The 21,882-nt window shown below is 41.0% G+C and overlaps 1 protein-coding gene across 1 annotated transcript; it reads right to left on the bottom strand.

Annotated features, from left to right (window-relative positions):
• Window positions 1-422: 422 nt before the first annotated feature.
• Window positions 423-20,574, bottom strand: ace (angiotensin I converting enzyme (peptidyl-dipeptidase A) 1; the record flags this gene model as incomplete). Its single annotated transcript, XM_079261306.1, has 25 exons — window positions 423-649; window positions 2,454-2,635; window positions 2,753-2,875; window positions 3,082-3,180; window positions 3,286-3,430; window positions 3,526-3,749; window positions 4,092-4,264; window positions 4,497-4,594; window positions 5,030-5,221; window positions 6,328-6,471; window positions 6,771-6,858; window positions 7,987-8,145; window positions 8,433-8,569; window positions 8,819-9,024; window positions 9,104-9,226; window positions 10,273-10,371; window positions 10,491-10,635; window positions 10,722-10,945; window positions 11,073-11,242; window positions 11,328-11,425; window positions 11,751-11,942; window positions 12,084-12,227; window positions 12,961-13,048; window positions 13,141-13,311; window positions 20,341-20,574. The coding sequence occupies 25 exons, from the start codon at window positions 20,572-20,574 to the stop codon at window positions 465-467; spliced, it is 3,843 nt and encodes a 1,280-aa protein (XP_079117432.1). The 3' UTR covers window positions 423-464.
• Between the last annotated feature and the right edge of the window lie 1,308 nt (window positions 20,575-21,882).

Raw genomic sequence — 21,882 nt, 5'->3', positions numbered from 1 at the left:
TGTTTACATTTACATGCTCTTAATGCAGAAAAGATGTTTTGGAAATAGGAATGGAAAACTAGTAATAGAAACTAAAAGTGTATAATTTTGAGTTCATCTACATGATCATGCAAACTAGGTTGTTTACATTAAAAACAACAGCTCAAAAACAGCTTCGAAACATATGGCCATGTTTGTATAAAAATGTGTGATTATGCAAATTAAATCCACTTTAACATTAAATTAGGAAATGCATTTCTGAGGACCATTTATGATTTCTATGTCTAACAAATTCAACTTTCAGCTGTATAAAAAAAAAAAAAAAAAAATTCAGTTGTGTAAAATTAAAGGGAAATTGGTTGAACAACAGGAAACAGCCCCGATCTGTCCTGAAATCATAAATTACATAAAAACATATGTTCACATTGAGGTTGGTTAAGTGCTATCTACAGTACATCAGGCTTTACTTCAGCTATCACTCACATCTAGTCTTTTTGCTTGAGCTCCATTGTTGATAAGGATTTTTCAGGCTTTTTTGACTTTCTGTACTTGTAGGCAAGAAAGATGATGGCCAGTAAAAATACCAGGCTAAGAACCAGCAGGATCCACTGGCCCGCTATGGCAGCTGCACTGTCCACTGTCATTCCCAGGAATTCCACTTCATTTTCATCTGCAGGACCACAAAGAACAAGTCCTGAATAAGACACAATTTTATGTGTACAGTAGGAAAATATATTTTAATCCAGACTGACAAGATACCCCACAGGGGGGAGCCATTTTTTTTTTCCTGCAGCCTTTTAGCATTATCCATTTGACAGTGAAAACACCATAAAGCTTCATTTAAAGAAACTTAGAAAGATAGAAAATGATTCGAAAGTAAAGGAAAAAAATGAGCCTGCAGATTTAAATGACTTTCTTGATCACTCTGAAAAATATCAATGACCTTGGCAGAGGATGCAGCGAGAACAAACCAGACGCTTTGCATAAAGATCTTTTTGCAAGAGCCATTACTTTTACTATTTTGATGTATCTCTTCAGAAAAAATGTTGTCTTTTCTTCTTGCGGAATGTAATAATAACTTGATAAATCTGAGTTGGAATAAAAAAAAATGTCTTTTTGTTTTACGAACAGAAAAATCTCCCAATTACTGACAATTAACCAGGTACTGCAATGAGTACAGTTTATGTAAATTATTTTAGATTTTAGTCTAGAATTTTATTACCAAAAAACTCTTCTCTGGGAACTATGCAAGTTTCTTGCACCCATATTGTGGATTTATTTTAAATCGGTCCTACAACAGTAGTGCTCCTTTTTACCCAGTACTCCTTTCAAAGTCAATCTGTACAGATCTAATCTGCATACAACCTTTCAGCTAGATCTCATCAGTTAAATGAGAAGAGTGGACGATTGATTTCACAGTGAGCGGCAGCAGAGGAGGACAAACAAGATGCCTCAGTGTGAATCATTGTGCCTTCTCTTGCAGGGAAGCAGTCCTGCAGCATTTGGCTCTGACAATGGAAAACTGGTTTTGGGAAAATTTCCCAAGCCATTATTGGTAAACACCTGGAGACTCGGGCTCTTAAAACTGGCCCGCTAAAACCAACGAGGCTCAATCAAGTCTGAAACCTTGGAGTTGATCTTACTTTCAGCAGCCATTTAAAAGCTGTTACGAAGACAGCTTTCTACCAACTCAGAACCATCAACAGAATTAAATATTATTCTCCCAGACAGACCAGGAGAAACTCATCCATGCATTCATCTCCAGTAGACTGGATTACTGTAATGGTCTGTTAACAGGACTTCCTAAAAAGAGCATTAAACATCTGCAACTCATCCACAATGCTGCTGTTAGAGCTTTAACTAGAACTAAGAGGTCTGAACACATCACACCAGTTTTAAAATCTTTACACTGGCTTCCAGTCAGTGACAAGATAGTTTTTAAAACCCTGCTGATTGTTTACAAATCCCAGAATGTTTTAGGACCGGAATACATCTGTGATATGTTCAGAGAATATAAACCAAGCAGAGCCCTTCGACCCAAAGACTCAGGTCAACTGGTCCAGACAAGAGTCCAGACTAAACATGGAGAAGCAGAATTTAGCTGTTATGCTGCCAACAAGTGGACCAAACTGTCAGTGGAGATTAAACTCTCACCAAATGTAGACACTTTTAAATCCAGGTTAAAAACATTTCTTTTCTCATGCGCCTGTGCATGAAATCTGCACAGCAACTTTTAATTAATTCTGTTTTTAATTGTTTTAATATAATTTATGATTTTGTAATTTTGCCATTTGTGTTACCCTTCATGTTTTGTTTTGTTTTTTTTTTCCACCATCCGTAATGCTTTTAATGTTTCATGTAAAGCGCTTTGAATTGTCTTGTATATGAAAGATGCAATATAAATAATCTTGCCTTGCCAAGAGATATGAATGTTTCCGTGGCTGTATATATATGCATTAAGGTGTAAGACATACTTGGTTTCCAATCATACTCAGGCCATCCACGGACATCATTGTTCTTGTTGTTCTCTGCTTCCAGCCATTGGATGAGAGGCTCAAAATACTCCATTAGTGGCTGAGCACTCATTTTACGCTGGCCTGTAATCATGGCCATGGCTTCAGGCCAAGGCTTACTGAAACCAAGCTTCATCACATCACTGCAAACAACAGGTCAAAGCTCAAGTCAGTGGAGATAAGGATGAGTAGTGAGAGCATTTTTTGGTGTGAATCAGACAAATTAACACAGAGATGAACGACATTTTGTGCACACTAACCCCAGCAGCTTCCCAGCTTTCTGAGATTTGTAGATATCACACGTGTGGAGAGGTCCAACATGATTTGCAGCTGTACACAGAGCTTTATGGAACTGAAACTGGATGATGAAGCTCACAAAGTATCTAAAAATAATAAAAATATGTCTTATTACAACTGAACTTCACTGCCAAGACCTCTAAAGAAAAACATCCCGTAATAACGGTCACAGCTTTCAGCCACGTGATTACAGATGAAAGAACAATCCTATATACGGTTCAAAAGCAATTATGAACCTATCTAGGCTCAATAAACTGTGCTTGATTTGTTTTGCAGAGTACTGAAAATTTACCTGACATATGGCACATTCGCAGGGATATGGAACTTTGCACCTGGATCAAAGTCATCTTCTGTGCGGGTTACAGGTGGACAGAGTCCCTGGTACTTCATTCTGCAATACAAATGATCTAACAGTTAAGTAAATCATTTATCACATAATCCCTTGCTCATTATGATCACCACTATTGCACTTTGTCACATTTCTGGTCTACTTTACCTGAGGTTCCACCATTCTTTGTTATACTCTGATGATGGAATACGTCCATCAAATACCTTCCACCTCCACTGGTCCATCAGGTAGCCGAAAGGTAGAAAAGCGATTTTATCGAGTGCCATGCTCATCAGAAAGTTGATGTCACTCTCTGTATGAGTGACAAATGTACCAAAATCCCAGGTGAACCTTTTGTTGCACCACCAAATTTTTTAACAGAGCTAAATAATGGTAATTATCCCTCACCATGGTTGCTCTCAACTTTGTCCAGGAGGCCAATGCTTTGCAAATGTTTGGGTGTGGACACTGACAAGGCGAGTACATCACCGATGGCCTCGTGGAAGCCAGGGTTAGCTCCATCTCTGAAGGACACAGGCTGGTCTTTGTACTGCAGGAAGTATTGTACATGGCCCATCTCGTGGTGCACTGTGATCAGGTCATCCATTGTCACAACAGTGCACTGTTTTATCCTGAAGACACAAATCAACAACTACTTTTGCTTCTTTACATGATGTGTCAAGGAGAATGCAATAACACAAACAGCAAAACCAAAAATGTATTTGATATGGTGTCAAATATCTAAAACTGAAGCTGCCTTGTAAAGATTAGAGTCTGAGGGCTCTAGACCAGGGCTGTTTCATAAGAAATACCCCACAAACACCTTAGTATTTCAAACCAAGCAAGGACTGGCTATCTTATACAGCTGGATTAATCAGCATAATTTTAGAAACAGATATGATTATCTTATGACATTGTTGAGCTAAGATATTATATAGAATCTGCAGCAGATTATAAAACCAACAAGGCTCAACCTGAAGTCTTTTCGGTTGTAGAAGTCCCACGCAGAAGCGTGGCACACAACCTGGCGTCCATCAGACGGCTTCTCCAGCATGGATTTATCCCAGAATTCTTTAGGCATTGGCAGAAGACCCAGAGAGGTGAAGAATCTGTCTGATTCCTGAAACATCATGGTGGCATTCCACCCCTAAACAATAAAAACAAAACAAAAGGGAAATAAATAAATATGGATCTGGGAGTTTTGCCAGGAATTACACATTTAATATTTTGAAGAGTCAACTGCTTGAAAAAGAAAAGCAAAACTTGACACAAAGTGTAAATAAATGATGGTTGAAAAAAATAAATGTTATCTTGTGCGCATCTCCTTGCGTTCTCATGTGTGCAAGAGTCATTTTGAACCACTCTGAATATTCATTTACCTTAGCTACCATTGCTGGTGTGGCATCAACTTGTGTGGCATGTGGGTAAGGTATGACCAAATCCATGATGCCGGACCATGTCTGTGCCCACATGTTGCCTGAAAGGACAGAGGACAATAATATACTTCTGACTCTAAGAAGTTCGGGAACATGTCATCCTCTGCTGTGTCAGTGTTTAACCAAGTGTGATTTGTGATTGTGATTCAGGCCAATCCCTGACAGTATGGAACTGTCACATGCAATTTCACGCTTGATGCCTCTGAAAGAAAATTAAATCTTGCCTTAATCCAAATGCATCTGCAGCCAACAATATAATACCACTGGGGTATGTTCTCATATAAAAGGAGTGTGTTGGCTATAGTGTTAAAATAGTTGGGATTCCATAGTGAAATTCTGGCTGACTATGATTTTTCTTTTCCTTGAGACCTAAATCTAAACTCAGACAAGTCCAAAGGAATTTAAAGATAAAGCCAGGACGGTCAAAAAAGTGAAATACTGTGTATGTACAACTTAATCAAAATGTTCATACTTACCTAGCAAATGAGCAGGAATTGGTCCTTTTAGGTTGATATACTTGGGACCATATTTTCTGTACAGAGCCCTTCGAACATAAGCATGTACGTTCACATAGAGCGGCTCCAGCTCCTTCCAGAGTGTCTCCAGGTCTTCTTCAAAGGTTGGGGTCTCATAGAGGGACCTCCAGAAAGCTCCATTATCAGAGTGACCTACAGACAGTAACAAGGACAAATAGCTTTTTAAAAAGATGCACTTTTGGCTCATGTGCTTCAAGTGCATACTCTGTGCTATGGGAACATGACTTTAAAAAAAAAAATTAAGTAGAATTGTGTTACTTTGTTGTGTTTTAAGTGAATATAGACTGAAGAGCCAGAACAACAAAGTCTAGTGTGAAAACTGGCATAAGCTTCGTATAAAGCAAACATATTTGCCTGAGATATTTGTGTTACAATATAAGCGGAGGATATGGAACTTCATCCCTGGTAATATGTTGCTTTTTTTTTCTTTTTTTTTTTTTTAAAGGTTTAATCTTTTTACTATTTAAAAAAAAAAACAAAAAAAAAAAAAACATGTTGCTAATACATTCTCAGTATTCAGCAGTGTCCTGTTCTTTGCACTAAGCTAAGCTAACCATTTGCAATCCATAGAATAAAAGTGGTCCAGATGCCTTAATCATTAATCAATCCCAGTACTGTTTTGCTGGATGATTAATCAATCCAGAAAAACAGTTCATGAACATTAAAATAATGAGAAATTCATCACATCAGTTAAATGTTTTTTCTGAAGAAAATGTTGTGAAAGAATTAGCATGTTATTTTTAACAACTGATTTTGACCCCCTGTCTGTAGTGTGGTGTTTTAAGTCAAACGTTTTGACTGATTAACCTGTGCTTTAAAAAAAATGGTGAGTTTCAATTTTCCACAGCTGAAATACTGATGAAAGTAGGTACGGTACATGGCAATAAAATTGCCAGTAATTTACTGCCAAGTGCGTAGTAGTCTAAGCTTACTTTGCTGAGTTTGACAAGGTGAGCTCCCAGGGAAGGTTTACAGTCACAAGCGCATAACATGCTTCATGATTTATTAAGGTGTAACTTGTGTCCAAGCACACCTGATGGAAGAGAGGGATGCAGTGCAGTGACTAACTTCATCACCACTCTTACCATAATACTGAAAGGCAGAGGAGTAGGTATAGTTGATAAAGGAGCTGTGGCACTGTTTTTTTCTGTGGCATTTTGACAACTTTTTACATTTTCCAATCAAGAAACAGGTAGATATTCTGAATATGGTTATATCATAAAATTTTGATGTCATACCACTGAGAACAGCAGCTCTGTTAGCCAATTCAACATATCTTTTAAAATCTTGACGAAGTACTTTGCCGGCAGCATCTCTCCATCCTTTCCAGGCAAACAACAGTTCATCATAATCCCTGGACTCGGCCATGATTTTCTGGAGATCTGCAACACACCACACATTTCTATGTTAGAATCTACAGGTAATGATATGCCCATAATTACTATACTTGTTAGTTGCACATATCACTTGCCAAGAATTACAATTTTCTATTATCTTCTACTTAAGTGGCTCATACATCTTCTGATCATATGCTGAATTTGCTTGTCCATTTAATTGTCTATTTATTTACACTTTACAATGCTGTTGATAAATATTGTTCATATACTGCATTTACTTTTCCATTTAATTACATATCTATTTACATTTTATATTGCAGTTGACAATTATTTATTAGCTTTACCTGGATCCAGTGGATGGCATTTTTTATTATCCCGGCAAACTTCAGCTACGCTGTACTTTGTCTCCATGTTGGATAAAAGAGTGTTATACTGCGAAGACAATAACAAAACTTTAAATTTAATGAACAGTAATCATCCTGTGATATTTGAGTAATTCAATGTGCTTTCTTCTACAGTTGCACCTCATAACTTGTTTTGAGGACCACCAGCATTAGATTTGGTTTGTTATAGTTTACGTTGTCCCTTGTATATGATCTGCAAAGCTCCTAGTTAATAAACTGAGTACTTTTTTCCCCAAACACTGCTGTTTGGAAAAAATTCTACTGTAAAATTACCCAGGAGGACAAATTGTTTTTAAATGTACAGAAATCTGCTAATTAATCCCATGCAAGACATTTCCAACAAGCTTAGAATAAGATTGTGTTGTTCTGCTACTGGACTACAAAGCTTTCCAAGAGAAAACCTTTTTGTTCCTGTGGTAACCTGGAAACTATGGTAAAGCTTGAAAGTGCACATTTAGTCCACAGTGACTGAAAATACCTGACTGTCTTCACTGGTGCTCCGGTGATTGACACATTGACTCTTGGTGGTTCCAAAACATCCAATTCTATTTCTTCCCAGCTTTGTGTTTTGGTCATCTTCTGGACCTTGGCAAGGTGGCTCCACACTCCCATTAACTTAAGCTTACATAGCAGTGTTTGAACTTATAATCTTGGAATTTACACTTGACTCCAAGAGACATTCCTGACTTGTGTAAACTTAAAGTTTTCTATCAAAGCTGCAATGAGCTCATTAAAGAGTTTCCAACTGTGCCATGTTCTGATAAGTTCAGTGATTGAGATTAAACATTGAAGTTGTGTGTGAGGCAACCAGCTGTATACAATCATAAACACCAGCCTGGTGTTAAAAGGTCTTTTTGGTCTGGTCACTGTGAAAGTTTAATTAATAAATTAACCCTGACTGAGAATTCTGTGTCCATTTAACAAAACATAAAAAGAACACATTGCACAGCACATCTCTAAGAAACTGAAAGCTTAAAGCTGTTAACATTCATTTAATAGAACAGTCTATGTAAACCTTTGTCTAGAAACAACCAACACAGTAGAAGCATATTTTCTGCTTCTTCTGGCATGTGCATTTTATTTAAATGGAAACACTTGCATGTTTTTGTGCATTAACATAAAGAAAATCTTTTATAAAGAAAGTCTTTTATGATACCTCTTCCAGTTCTGCTTCGGGGAGTGCCGCCCTCTCAATGTCACTGAGTTCTTCAATGATGCGTTTTACTGAGCTATCCTGGAAATCAGTGGTGTCATACTGGCGGGCTCGTAGTCCATACTTCAAAGTGTGCGCCGACATCTCCAGGCTTTTCTCAAGCTAGAGGAAAATATTGGGTGGTTTTGTTAAATCACAGGCAGTATTACAATAATAAAAGAAAAAGTGTATTAGTATATGTGCGGTATGAGTGTATGTATAAATGACTAGTTACAAGTTGCACTGAAACATGAAGAGTACACTATCATTTTATACAGTTAGGCATGCGTGGTTTGGTTACAGACTCTGATTTATTAACACCATCAGCAAAAATTAGCAAAATGACACTGTACAGCCAAGTTGTGAACAATTAAAATGGTCTTCAGGGAATCTCAGAGACGTGGTCTGACCATGGCCTGTTTATTAGCTTCATTGATGTCTGTGTTGTACTTCCAGGATGCCTCGGTGTATGCATTCCACACCACTTCGGCTGTGCTGTTGTATTCCTCTAGAAATTTCTGGGCATCAAGTTCATCTGTATTCTTGTCTGAAAAGAAAAAGATTCAAAATCAGTTGAAACAAAGCTTGTGAACTGGAAAGAGAATATAGTTCTGTCTGAAAAATGCCAGTACTTTAGATTTTGATAAGTAAATCACCATGTTTAAATGTAAGCTTTTGCTTCATGCATTTTTGTAGGCATTTACTTCAAATGGAAGCTCCAACATCATTATACAATACATTCTTTGTTTCTATCCTGACATTCATTTTCAGAGAAAGATTTACAGTCCTGTATTACCAATATCCTCAGGGTAGCCCTCAGGGATGGGTGGGACCCAGTTAAAGTCAGGCCATCCTAAAGTTTCATTCTCATTTTGCTTTTCCAGCCACTTAATTACAGGTTCAAAGTATTTCATTAGTGCACTGGCATCCATCTTATTTGTGCCTATAGCCTCATGAAGGACCTCGGGCCAAGGTTTGGAAGAGCCAGACTGAAGGACTTTTCTGTAGAGAAAGGAAAAATCATTATTAACAGTACATTAATAATGCTGTGTAGAAAATTACCACAAATCAGTTCACATACTCTAGAATAGCTCCTGCTTCTACAGAGCGGTAGATGTCACATGTATGCAAAGGGCCGACGTGTTTGGCTGCCTGGCACAGTTTCTCGTGAAACTGGAACTGAAGAATGAAGCTGACGAAATACCTGCAGGACAAAACAGATGTATTAAACCACCACATTTGAAGGAATGATAGAAACCAGTTTTATCAGCCAGTACCATAGACTATATATAAAAAGATGGACGTAGCCTCTGTGACGTCACCCATAGGTTTCTGAAGAGCTGAATTGAAGCTCGGTGGGCGGTTCCTTCCATCGCCATCTTGGCAGAGGCATGCGCATCGTCTCACTCGGAAAATACAAATATGGGCAAAAAGGTGGAGCTGAGAGGGAGGCTGTGAGCGTCATGGTGGATGATTGACATCCAGCGAACTCCAAGCTGCCTGTAGCTAAGAGCTAACCCGGATTGGTACATGTCAATCAAAATGACATGCCCCTAAATATGCCAAACTCTGAGATTAAATTACTTTTAAACGGGCGAGTTAGAAAAAAAAAAAATCATTCCCCCCACAGTTGTCATGAAGGTAAACCTCACCTATTAACCAAAAATGGATTTTTGCACCAGGCTGTAAACATGTTTATTTCTGCCTTGAAGTTGGCCTTTTTAACATGGGAGTCTATGGGGATTTGCTCTGTTTTGGTGCCAGCCCCTAGCGGATGAAGGGAGAACTGCAGTTTTAAACAATTCGCATAAGCTTCACTTTTTACCGACGAAGGCTCCGGCCATCTCTCATATATGGTCTATGGCCAGTACACAGGCTGTGTTTGTCACAGTGTCTTCTGTTCCACCTCAGAGAAAAAAAAAAAACTGCCTGGGAGTCACTCTTTAAAAACGTCCTTGGCCTCTACAACAGGCTTCCTACAATTGTTGAGGAACTGCATTGTTTTAAAGATAATACAGAAACACAATCCCATCATTCCTAGTCATCCTCGTACATGCAAGCTCTTGACTTGATTCATATAACCATTACATGCATATATAATACACACAAATAACCTCTTCCTTTTAAACTCTAAATGATCCAGCCATCATGTTTTTGGTTTTAATGGTATCCCAACACACAAACAGAAAGTCTGGGAAGACTTTGCAAGCCATCTTGAAAATATGATGGCAGGTTGCAACATCAGGCTACCTTATGTATGGTGTGTTTCCAGGGATGTGATATTTTGCCCCAGGATCAAAGTGCTCCTCTGTACGCTTGGTGGGTGGGCAAATTCCTTGATATTTTGTTCTATAAAGAGAGATTAAGTTAAAGATCTTCCAGGAAAAAAATGATTCAGAAGTCCTAAAATGTGTTTTTAAATGTTGTAAAATATAGTAAGTATTTAGGACCAACTGAGCATTTCCCACCTCAGGGCCCACCACTCAGCATTATACCGCTCTGGAGTAGTGCGACCACTGAACACACTCCATCTCCAGAGGTCAATGAGGTAGCCAAAGGGAAGAAAGGCTATTTTCTCCAGAGCCATCTTTAGCAGGAAGTTAAGGTCAGTTTCTAGAGAAATAAAACCCAGAATTCATCTCAGTTATTTCACATCAGTTCATCCACATATTCACAGGAAAGCACTGAGTCATCATTACCAGCATCAGAAGTCAGAGATTCCAGCAGATTAATGGTGTGCAGATGCTTTGGTGTTGAAACAGAAAGAGACATCACATCTCCAACAGCTTCATGAAAACCAGGGTTGGCTCCACGACGGAAGCCCACAGGCTGGTCCTTGTATTGCAGGTAATACTGGATGTGGCCCATCTCGTGGTGCACAGTGAAGAGCTGTTCCATTGTCACTGTGGTGCACTGCTTTATCCTAACGAAGATTAAATGCATATCATTAGGTTTCCAGAATTAAACTTCCATGAATGATAACTATATGCAATATATACATATTGTTCCAACTTGACATGTAGGTAGGCTGTGCTCAGCCAAAGTTTAACCTGAAGTCTTTGCGGTTGTAAAAGTCCCAGGCAGACGCATGGCAGACAACCTCTCGATCCTCAGGCTTAACAAGCATGGATTCTTCCCAGAACTCTGTGGGCATTTCCTTTAACCCCAGAGAAGTGAAGAACTCCTCAGCCACACGAAACATATGCGTAGCATTGTAGCCCTGCAGGGGGAGAACAATACCGTTTATCAAAAGTAGTAACTGAACAGAAAAAAAAATGTCACTGCAATCAGCCTTTCATACACACTTGTTTGACCATTTCGCCTGTCACATCCAGGTTGGGTTTGTCAGGATACGGGATCATCATATCATATATGTTGTTCCACGTCTGGGCCCACATATTTCCTAAAGGGGAGGTATTAAAAAATAAATGAATAAACGTTTTATAAAAAAAAAAAAACAAACCTAAGCAGCCATTCTTGTTTGAAATGTGATATTCTAATAGGTACAACAGCAAACACCTTCATGCAGCACCTTTATTCATTGTAATGACTGATCATGTGACCATTAAGTTTATAGTAAACCTTTAAGTAAATGGATCAAGGAAAACTCAAATCTACATTGAAATGTCTGATGAATTTATGTCTTTCTAATAAGATAAAAAGGAAAATGTTATTTTCACATATTCAAGTTTGACCCTCATTTGTAGAAGTTGCATCCTGCATCTTACCCAACAGGTGGGCTGGGATCGGTCCTTTCAGGTTGATGTACTTGGGACCGTACCGGTTGTAAAGCTGGCGACGCACAAAGGCATGTAGGTTCAGGTAGAGAGGCTGAATGGTTTGAAAGAGTTTGTCTATATCCTCCTCAAAGGTTTCAGTCTCATACCAAGAGCGCCAGTCAGCTCCAGTGTCTGCAAATCCTGAAAAACAAAAAGTCAACATTTCCTCTTCAATCATTCTTCTTTTGTTTATCTTTTGTTGTTTTTCACAGGATGGTCTCAAATGTATTATTTTATGGTGTTCTGAATTTAGTACTCTCAGTGTGAAAGCGAATTACTCACCATCAGCTTGAGAAGCTTTGTTACTGAGCTCCACAAATCTAGGATAGTGCTTTCGGAGTGGAACACCTGATGCGTTGTGCCAGCCTTCCCAGGCAAACAGCAGCTTCTTATAGCTCCTAGAGTTGGCCATGATATCTGTGAGCTCTACAAACAAAAAAAAATAAAATAAAATCCACATTCAGTCATAATACAGTAATAAATAGTCCATTAAGTCAAATTTATATTATCATATTTATATGCACTTAACTGGAATAATGATCCTTCATCTGACACATTGGTTTATAAAAGCTCTGATATTTTTACATCTCTCCAAAATGCCAGCAATTGGAAATGAAGGTGAATAAAAGGTGAAAGCTGTGATCACGATTAATGATTCCAAACACTGTGCATTTAAGATGGGAGGTACCACATGGTTTGTGTAACCCCATTTCCTCCATCGGATTGTTTTTATGATGGACAAAAAGTAAATATTATGGTTGCTGTACAAACATTAATGAGCCCATTCCACTTCATGAGCTGTACTTCCTACCAAAAGGGAATTGTTTTGGTTCCTTCACATTGTGTGTGCTGGTAAATGTTTCTCACAATTGCATTAAGGTGGTTGTAGCTGACAAAAAAACAAAAGGTTATTGTTCACCACAAATGCTCATTACATTCAAAGCCACAAACCTTCCATTATTCTACAGCGTTTCATTCAACATGCTCAGTCACATCCATAAAACTTCCTGTGGAAGCCACTCTGAAGTAATACTGCCCATCCTGTTACTTCCAGGCACAGATAAAATCTAAGCCATTTACTGATGTTATTCTACTCCTGCACAAAACTTTCCCTATTCTTTAACACTGCTATGCTACTGTGCCATGGCTGTTTACTCACCAGGCTCGAGGCTCCAGCTTACATTTGGCTGTGGGTACACCTTCGCCGTTGAATAAATACTGTCCATGGTGCTCAGAATGGTGTTATACTAAAAACATTGGAAAAATTACAGGGTTTTTTTTGGGTTTTTTTCCCCCCAAAGATTATATGGCAACTTCAAATTCACAAAACATGACAAACTTCTTCTCTCTCATCTGGTGGAAGGTTGGCAGCACCGAGTGTCATGATCTTTCCCATCAGCTTCTTGTCTTTGGGGTCAGCAAGAGAGTTGAGGAGCTCTTTAGAGAAGGTACTCTTGGCCTTCATGCCCCATGCCTCAGAGAAGGCTTGTTCTTCAAGAGTAGCATTTACCTAACAGTGAAAAAGATAAAGGCGATGTTGGAAACACAGTAGCACTGAAGCAAAAAGCCATTGAGTTGCTGGAAAATATTCCGTGTGAAAAATAAAGACAACATTCACCATCATATTATTCCCATGTCAGAATTGTCCTCCGTCTGTCCTTTATACTGTGTCTAACACCCTTCTCATCTGCCTAAGCAGAAGAATGCTTAGGCTTTCACGTATTTATATGGCTTATGGCCATTTGGCCAATTCTCACCACAGAGTAACACAGTGCAGTTAGCTATAGATACATAGATTATTAATTCCATGAGAGAAATCCTTTAATCATAACAGTCAAATTACAGCAACACAAAAAACTGTATAAAATATATGCAAGAAGACAAACACAATACCTATATACACTACAAGAATGTGTACAAATAAAAGACATGCAGTACTGAGATGTGATCTTCTGCCACAAATTTATTACTTTTTTAAACCTCTTTGTGACAGCAGAGCTGCAGCAGTCTGTTTGAAAAAGAGCTCTGCTGTAGTGCTTCAATGTCTGCTTTAGGGGGTGTGAAGAATTGTCCAGGATTTAGACCAGTGTTTTTGACAATCAGGTCAGCTTCTGGTTGATGCCTGGCTTTAACACCACTATGTCATACCTGTTCGAGATTGAAAATGCCCATTTTTCAGCACATTCAGTAATACTGAGATACTGAAACATGGTCAGAATGTTCAATAACAGCAATGCATTTGCAATTTGGTTCAATTCACACAAACATCAATAAACTACCCCTCCCTGAGCCGTCACCTTATCGTGATGGAGGGGTTTGTGCGTCCCGAAGATACTAGCAGCTATGTTGTCAGGGGCTTTATGCCACTGGTAGGGTCACCCATGGCAAACCGGTGTCTAGGGGAGGGACCACACTAAGTACAGCTCAAAGACCTCTATGATGACTACAACCATGGGCATAAATGTTCCCTTGCCCGGAGGCAGGTCACCGCCCACCCGCCCCCCCTGGGAGCGAGCGTCTGGTGGCCAGGCCTTTGTCCGTGGGGCCTGGCTGGGCTCAGCCGATAGGGGTAACATGGGCCCCACCGTGGGCTCACCATTTGCGGAAGGAGCCGTAGGGGTCAGGTGCAATGTAAGCTGGATGGCAGCAAGAGGCAGGGACCCTGGCGGTCCGATCATCGGTTGCAGAAGCTGGCTCTAGGGATGTGGAATGTCACCTTTCTAGTGGGGAAGGAGCCTGAGCTTGTGCGCGAGGTTAAGCTGTTCCGGCTAGATATAGTTGGACTCATCTTGGTGCATGGCTTAGGCTCTGGAACCAGTTCCCTCGAGAGAGGCTGGACCTTCTTCCACTCTGGAGTTGCTCATGGTGAGAGAGGCACCGAGGAGGTATGGGTATTCTCATTAGCCCCCAGCTTGGTGCCCGCACATTGGGGTTCACCCCGGTGGATGAAAGGGTAGTTTCCCTTCGCCTTCAGGTGGGGGGACAGGTTCTGACTGTTGTCTCTGCTTATGCACCGAACAGCAATTCAGAGTACCCACCCTTTCTGGAGTCCTTGGAGGGAGCGTTGGAGGGTGCTCCTTCTGGGGACTATATTTTTCTGCTGGGGGACTTCAATGTTCACATGGGCAATGACGGTAAGATCTGGAGAGGAGTGACTGGTGAATGGTCCCCCCCGCCTTCTGAACTCAAACGGTGTTTTGTTATTGGACTTCTGTGCTCGTCATTGATCGTCCATAACAAACGCCATGTATGAATATAAGCGTGTCCATATGTACACCTGACATCAGGACTCCCTGGGCCATAGTTCGATGATCGATTTTGCAGTCGTATCACTGGACCTGTGGCCACATGCCTTGGACACTCGAGTGAAGAGGGGGGCGGAGCTGTCAACTGATCACCATCTGGTGGTAAGTTGGCTCAGATGGTGAGGGAGGAGGGTAGTCAAATCTGGCAGGCCCAAACGTGTTGTGAGGGTCTGCTGGGAACGTCTGGCAGATTCCCCCTTCAGAGCGAGCTTCAACTCCTACCTTCAACCATGTACCGAGTGAGGCAGAGGACAATGAGTCCGAATGGGCTGTGTTCCGTGCCTCTATTGTTGTGATGGCCTGCCGGAGCTGTGGCTGTAAGGTCGTTGGTGCCTGTCATGGCGGTAATCCCAGAACTCGTTGGTGGACACCAGTAGTGAGGGATGCCGTCAAGCTGAACGAGGAGTCCTATTGGGCCTTCTTGGCCTGTGGGACCCTGGAAGCAGCTGATAGGTACCAACAGGCTAAGCGGCATGCGGCTGCGGCCATCGCCAAAGCAAAAACTCGGGTGTGGGAGGAGTTCGGCGAGACCATGGAGAAAGACTTCCGGAAGGCTTCGAGGCAATTCTGGTCCACCATCCGGCGGCTCAGGAGGGGAAGCAGCGCTCCATCAATACTGTGTACAGAGGAGATGAAGAGCTGCTGACCTCAACTCGGGACGTTGTGGATTGGTGGAAGGAGTACTTCGAAGACCTCCTCAATCATACCAACACGTCTTCCAATGAGGAAGCAGAGCTGGTGGACTCAGGGGTGGACTCGTATCTCTAGGGCTGAAGTCGCTGAGGTGGTCAAAAAGCTCCTTGGCGGTAAGGCCCCAGAGGTGGACAAGATCAGCCCGGAGTTCCTTAAGGCTCTGGATGATGTGGAGCTTTCCTGAATGACACATCTCTGCAGCATCGTCTGGACATTGGAGACCGTGCCTCTGGACTGGCAGACAGGGGTGGTTGTCCCCCTTTTTAAGAAGGGGGACTGGAGAGGGTGTTCCAATTACAGAGGAATCACACTTCTTAGTCTCCCTGGTAAGGTCTATTTAGGGGTCCTGGAGAGGAGGGTTCGTCGGATAGAGGAGGAACAGTGTGGTTTTTGTCCTGGTCGCGGAACAGTGGAATAGCTCTATACCAGGGGTCACCAACTCCAGTCCTCGAGGGCTACCATCCTGCAGGTTTTAGTGTTTCCCTTGTACAACACATTTGATACAAGTGAAAAGGTTCTCCAAGAACTTGTTGTCATCTTCTGCACCTGCCTGTTAATGAGCCATTGGTTTGGGTCAGGTGTGTTGTACCTGACAAACACTAAAACCTGCAAGATGGTAGCCCTTCAGGACCGGAGTTGGTGACCCCTGCTCTATACACTCTTTGGGGTCCTGGAGGGGGCATGGGAGTAGAGCTGCACAATTAATTGTTAAAAAAAAAAAAAAAAAAAAAAAAATCGCAATCTTGATTCACTGATTTACGATCTCATTTTAAATGACGACGATTTAAAATAAAAAATAGACCGCAAATGTAACGCATTTCGAACTGGGACTGCACAAGTCCGCGTGCACTGTTAAAATGAATAGTGCATGTGCAAATCTACCACTGATCACATCCTGGCTTACAGAGTGGGATGTAAATGAACATTTCCATTATCTCTGTTTGATCCATTTAGATTGCAAATTTCCAGTTTAAACTGTGTCCAGTAAATGGTTAAAAAAGTTATGTTTTTGCCAACATATGTTCATGTTTTACTTGACTATAAACAAACCAAAAGAAAGAAACAACAAAAAACAAACAACAACAAGACAAAGCAACTCTGCCAAAGTGTCTCTTTTGGGTCACTTTGCTGGTCCAAAGTAAAGAAAGTATTGGCTATTGGCTGTTCTAAAAGTCGCTAGAAGTTGCTGAATGACGTCATTGCCTAATTTGCATAATTGGCCATATGCGTGTAATGTAATGGATGTTGTAGTAGAGAGGAATAATATTGTGTGAAACAAAATGTGAGTCAAAACCACTCTAAATATGTGCAGTATTATGAATAATTTTTTTTTTTTTTTTTTAGTTTTTATTTTGCCATTAAAATAGTAATAACGTTAAAAAAAAAAAAAAAAAAAAAAAAAGATTTTGAATACCTTTAGACCTGCATTGCATAAATCACTTTTGCCCTCCATTGTTGAATGGCAGAATATCAAATTTAACCAAAGGACTGTTGTGTGCAATTTTAGCTTTATGTCCAACCCTCCTGTTTATATTTTAAGAAACATACCCGCCTCTCAACCTTATGCACAGAAAGAATATTGTTCAAAAATGTTACTATTAAAATTTTTCAAAGTTTGTGTGTGTAAGAGAAGACAAGAGGCACTTATTGTTTTTATGCTCAGTGTCAGCTGTTGCAAAGTTGATGTGCCGTAATAAGTACAATAAATATTTAAAATGGAAAAAAATCATGAGAGAATCGTGATCTCACTTCTAAGCAAAAGAAATCATGATTCTCATCTTATCCAGAATTGTGCAGCCCTACATGGGAGTTTGCCAACCAGTTTACATGTGCTTTGTGGACCTGGAGAAGGTGTTCAACAGTGTCCGCCGGGCGCTCCTGTGGGGGTTACTCCGGGAGTATGGGGTACCAGACCCCCTTGTACGAGCCGTCTGGTCCGCATTGCCGGCAATAAGTCCGGTTAGTTTCCAGTGAGGGCAGGACTCCGCCAAGGCTGCCCTTTATCACCTATTCTGTTCATAAATTATATGTGGATGACGTGGTCCTGTTGGCTTCATCTGGTCATGATCTCCAGCTCTCGCTTGAGTGATTTGCAGCAGATTATGAAGCGGCTGGAATGAGAATTAGCACCTCCAAATCTGAGACCATGGTCCTCAGCCGGAATAGGGTGGATTGCCCCCTCCGGATCAGGAGTCAGGTCCTGCCTCCAGTGGAGGAGTTTAAATATCTCGGGGTCTTGTTCATAAGTGAGGGAAGGATGGAGCGTGAGATCGACAGATGGATCTGTGCAGCGTCTGCAGTAATGCAGACTCTGCGCTGGTCGTGGTGAAGAAGGAGCTGAGCTAGAAGGTGAAGCTCTCAAGTTACCAGTCGATCTACGTTCCTACCGTCACCTATGGTTCCTATCCTCATCTTTGGTCATGAACTGTGGGTCAAGGCCGAAAGAACAAGATCTCGTATACAGGCGGCTGAATTGAGTTTCCTCTGCAGGGTGGCTGGGCTAGATCAAACTCCTCCACCTTTGCCAAAAGTATTATTTCCAGTTGAAATCTACAGGTTACAGGCCACATTAAAAAAGGATTGATTTGTTTGTTTGTTTGGTTTTTTTTTTTTTGTTTTTTTTTTTTAAACGATTAAGGTGTTTGTTTTTTTTAACATCACAAAATTTATTTTAATGTGTTTTTTAAGCAACTCTATGTATTGAATATAACGACCTTCAATACAAGTAGCAATGGCCTTTAAGCTTAATCCCCTCACTTGTCATCTAAAAAAAAAAAAAATACACATAATAGACTCCCTTTTAAACAGTTTCTTTCTCCATCCTTCCATTTCAGTATTTTTATTCAGTCTTTATAGCCTGAAGTTGTGTCCTTTCCCTGATATTGTATGTAGCTTCACAACTCCTTCAACACATCTGTTTTCTGAGATCAATAAAAAGTATCCAATTGAGGAATGAAGGACAGGGACAATATTTTTAGAAAATCCCTTTATCACCACATTGCACATGCTCACCTATGGTCCTACTGAATTTCTAGAGCTCTTCTTTATTGGCGCACTTAAAGGTCACAGACATGGGTGCTCTCAATATATACTAGTGCTGAAAGAATCAGCAGAGTAAAGGCTGCAGTAGAACACTAGCTGGTACATTTGTTGCACATTATTGCACAGTGTACTCCAATAATGCATCACTGTTTGCAGCTCTTTGAGTCACGCATATAAGATCCAGCATATCGCTGTGCCATAAGCAGACAGTGAAGGAAAATTCCTAAATCTGCTTACATACAATGGCGTTACCAAAGATCAATGTGGTGTTGGTCACAGGTCAGTATCTTTTAAACCCACATCCTGACAAAGCTGTCAGAACAGTGGCTTCTTTCCACTGTTTTTTGTGGAATCCTCTTATCTGCTTCTCCCACAGCCATCACTAAAATAACAAGGTGCAGGAGAAAGAGGAAAAAGACACCAAGTTAAAGTATTAACACTGACCTTTGCACTCTTCCTTTCAGTCGCTTTTCCCAGCCTGCCAACACCCATCCATCTAGAAGGATAATCACATTCTCCCAGAAACGCAGAAGAGCAACAAGCTTTTCCTTAGTCCCCTTAGAAGTTTTTATTTGATTGGTTGTTTTCCCTAACTAGCAAATTTCTTCAAAGCTCATTTACTATCCACACTGAGAAACCCTGCTAAAAAGAGTGCACAAAATATTCTGCAGCTTGACCCCCTTGAGGACAAGCCACAAGTACACCTGCACATGGAGTGACAAGAGGATTCAGAATGTTCGAAGCCTGGCTGGTGTACTGACATTTTGTTGTAACAGCTGTGCAAGCACAAACTAAAAAGAAAAAAGAGGGAGGAAAAAAAAACTTGTATTTTCTTCCAAGTGTTTCAGTTTTGCTATGATGCACATACCCAGTACACTCAACACATCTGCAACTACTTTTCCTGCTTTGTTACTGGCATGCTCTCGCAATTGTCTTCAGTTAATGCAAATCTCACTTGTGGGGTGATTCAACAGTAAATGCCTGTGTTATGACTGCACTGTCTCATAGTTAGCCTCTGCAAAGCCAGTTTTGAAATTATTTAAAAGAGGCGTTTTACTACTAGCAAATAAAAGTGAACAATTAGGGGCCATTTGGAAACAGAACTGCTTCCATGAGGAAAATTTTCCCTTCAAGCAGATTATTCAAGCATTCAGCTAAACAAATAAAGCCAACATAAGAGTATGCAAGACACCCCATAGCAAAGCATTTATTTAAAAGATAAATAAATATATAGAAGCCATCCACACCACAGGCTCTCATAACTGACTTAATATCTAATAACACACAAGCAGAGTTGGCTGCATTACGAGGAAATTGAGCATACAATTCTGAAGAGAGATGAATAATGGTAATCTCCAAGTCAAGCAGAGCAAAGCTCCACAGAAACCTTTGACCATGTATGCATGTGGTGACAAAATGCCAGCACTGGCAGGACTCCTCAAAGCTGGATTCAACAAGTTTGGCACGCGAGTAATATGAGACCAAGAACCTTTTCCTACCTGCAGCTTGGAGTTGTGCTCTGTCAAGTTGGTGTTGTAGTTCCAACTGGCAGACACACTAAAGAAAAGCACCTCCTCGGCAGTGCTGTTGTAGTCCATCAGGAACCTCTCTGCATCAGCGGTGGTGTTTGCGTACTCCCCTGGCAGCCAGCTGTCTCGCAGAGCTTCAGAGAGCCCAAAGACTGGCAGAAGCAGCAGCACGGTCCATGGCAACCTGTTCATGCCAGGACCCATTGCTAGCTACTATTCTTTTTCTTTTCTTTTTTTAAAAAAAAATTGTTGATAGTATAACTCAAGTGCAAGGCTCAAAGGTACAAAGGCTAAAAATATCCTTGTGTAAATAAAGTTAATATACACCGTCTCCCCCAGAGGTTGCTGTCTCATCTGCTTCAACAGCCCGTCCGCTAGTGAGGGGAGAAAAAAACCACACAGGAGCCAAGACGAGATTCTTTTTAAGTGCCAGTTTAACCCAGCCCACACTTCTCTGCAGCCCTCCCTCTTACCTCTTCACAACTGACCGCCACATTTCCCCAGAAGTTCGCAGAGGCGGAGAGAGGTGCAGCCCATGTTGGCGCAGCTGCAACGCCAGGTGAGGCTGATTAGCGCAGCTGCATGTTACATTTTGCTAATTAACCCCGCCCTTCACGTGCTGCAGTGCAAGCAGAGCAGATCGCAGGTCGCGTGGACACAGCATCGTTCTGCGCAGCGTCCAAAGCCGGGTGCGCATCCGCTACACGTGCACACCACAGAAAGCAGCGCGCGGCCCCCTGTCATTGTGCAATGCGGTGGGTGAAAACTAAGCACACCTCCCACTAACATATGCCAAGTTGCATGTGTATAGGCTCCTCAATAGGCAACAGTGTTGCGTCTGGGAGGGACTCCACATATTTTACGCAGTTCTTTCCTTCAGCTTGGAGACAACAAGAGGAGGGGGGCCTAGGGGGATACATGGGAGGAGGGTGACAGGACTCAAGCCAGAGGATTGAAAAGGCTTGCAAGAAAGTGTTGTGGCGGGCTCGGAGTGTTTCATCATCCCCACTGAGAATGTACACTGTTGTAAGAGCATTCTGGTGTTGGGGACCTGGAAGTGTCTTTATAAAATGCTCAGCAAACCATATTTCACTGATCCACTATTACTTTTTGTTCCCTTTTTGTGCTCCTAAGACAAGTGCAGTTCCACTGAGCTGTTTTTTCCTGAAATAGGAAGCAAGTGTGTTGCTTTTTGCCATAATTACACTGTAAACTAAACAAGGCAAATACACTGAGCTGCTTTTGGTCCCAAATGAAGCAGTTATCTCATTCTGCCAGATCCTTGGAGAGGGAAGTTCGCATGACTATATCTTGCAAACACTATTGCAGACAGAGAAGTGTTTGTTTCTTTCTCTGTGACTCAAGCACAGAGCATAGTTTGTAGCGCATTGTCTTTTCTGTCACCTTTAAACATATGTCACCTGATTTTTAATATCAAATGCAAACAGTAAAAAAAGATGTTCATTTCTTTTAAATGAAGGAATTATTGTTCCTCTTGTTAGACTGTTCACA

This window comes from Telmatherina bonti (genome assembly GCF_933228915.1).
Source record: "Telmatherina bonti genome assembly, chromosome: 21".
Lineage (NCBI taxonomy): Eukaryota > Metazoa > Chordata > Actinopteri > Atheriniformes > Telmatherinidae > Telmatherina > Telmatherina bonti.
This window is presented reverse-complemented; position numbering and strand designations above follow the sequence as displayed.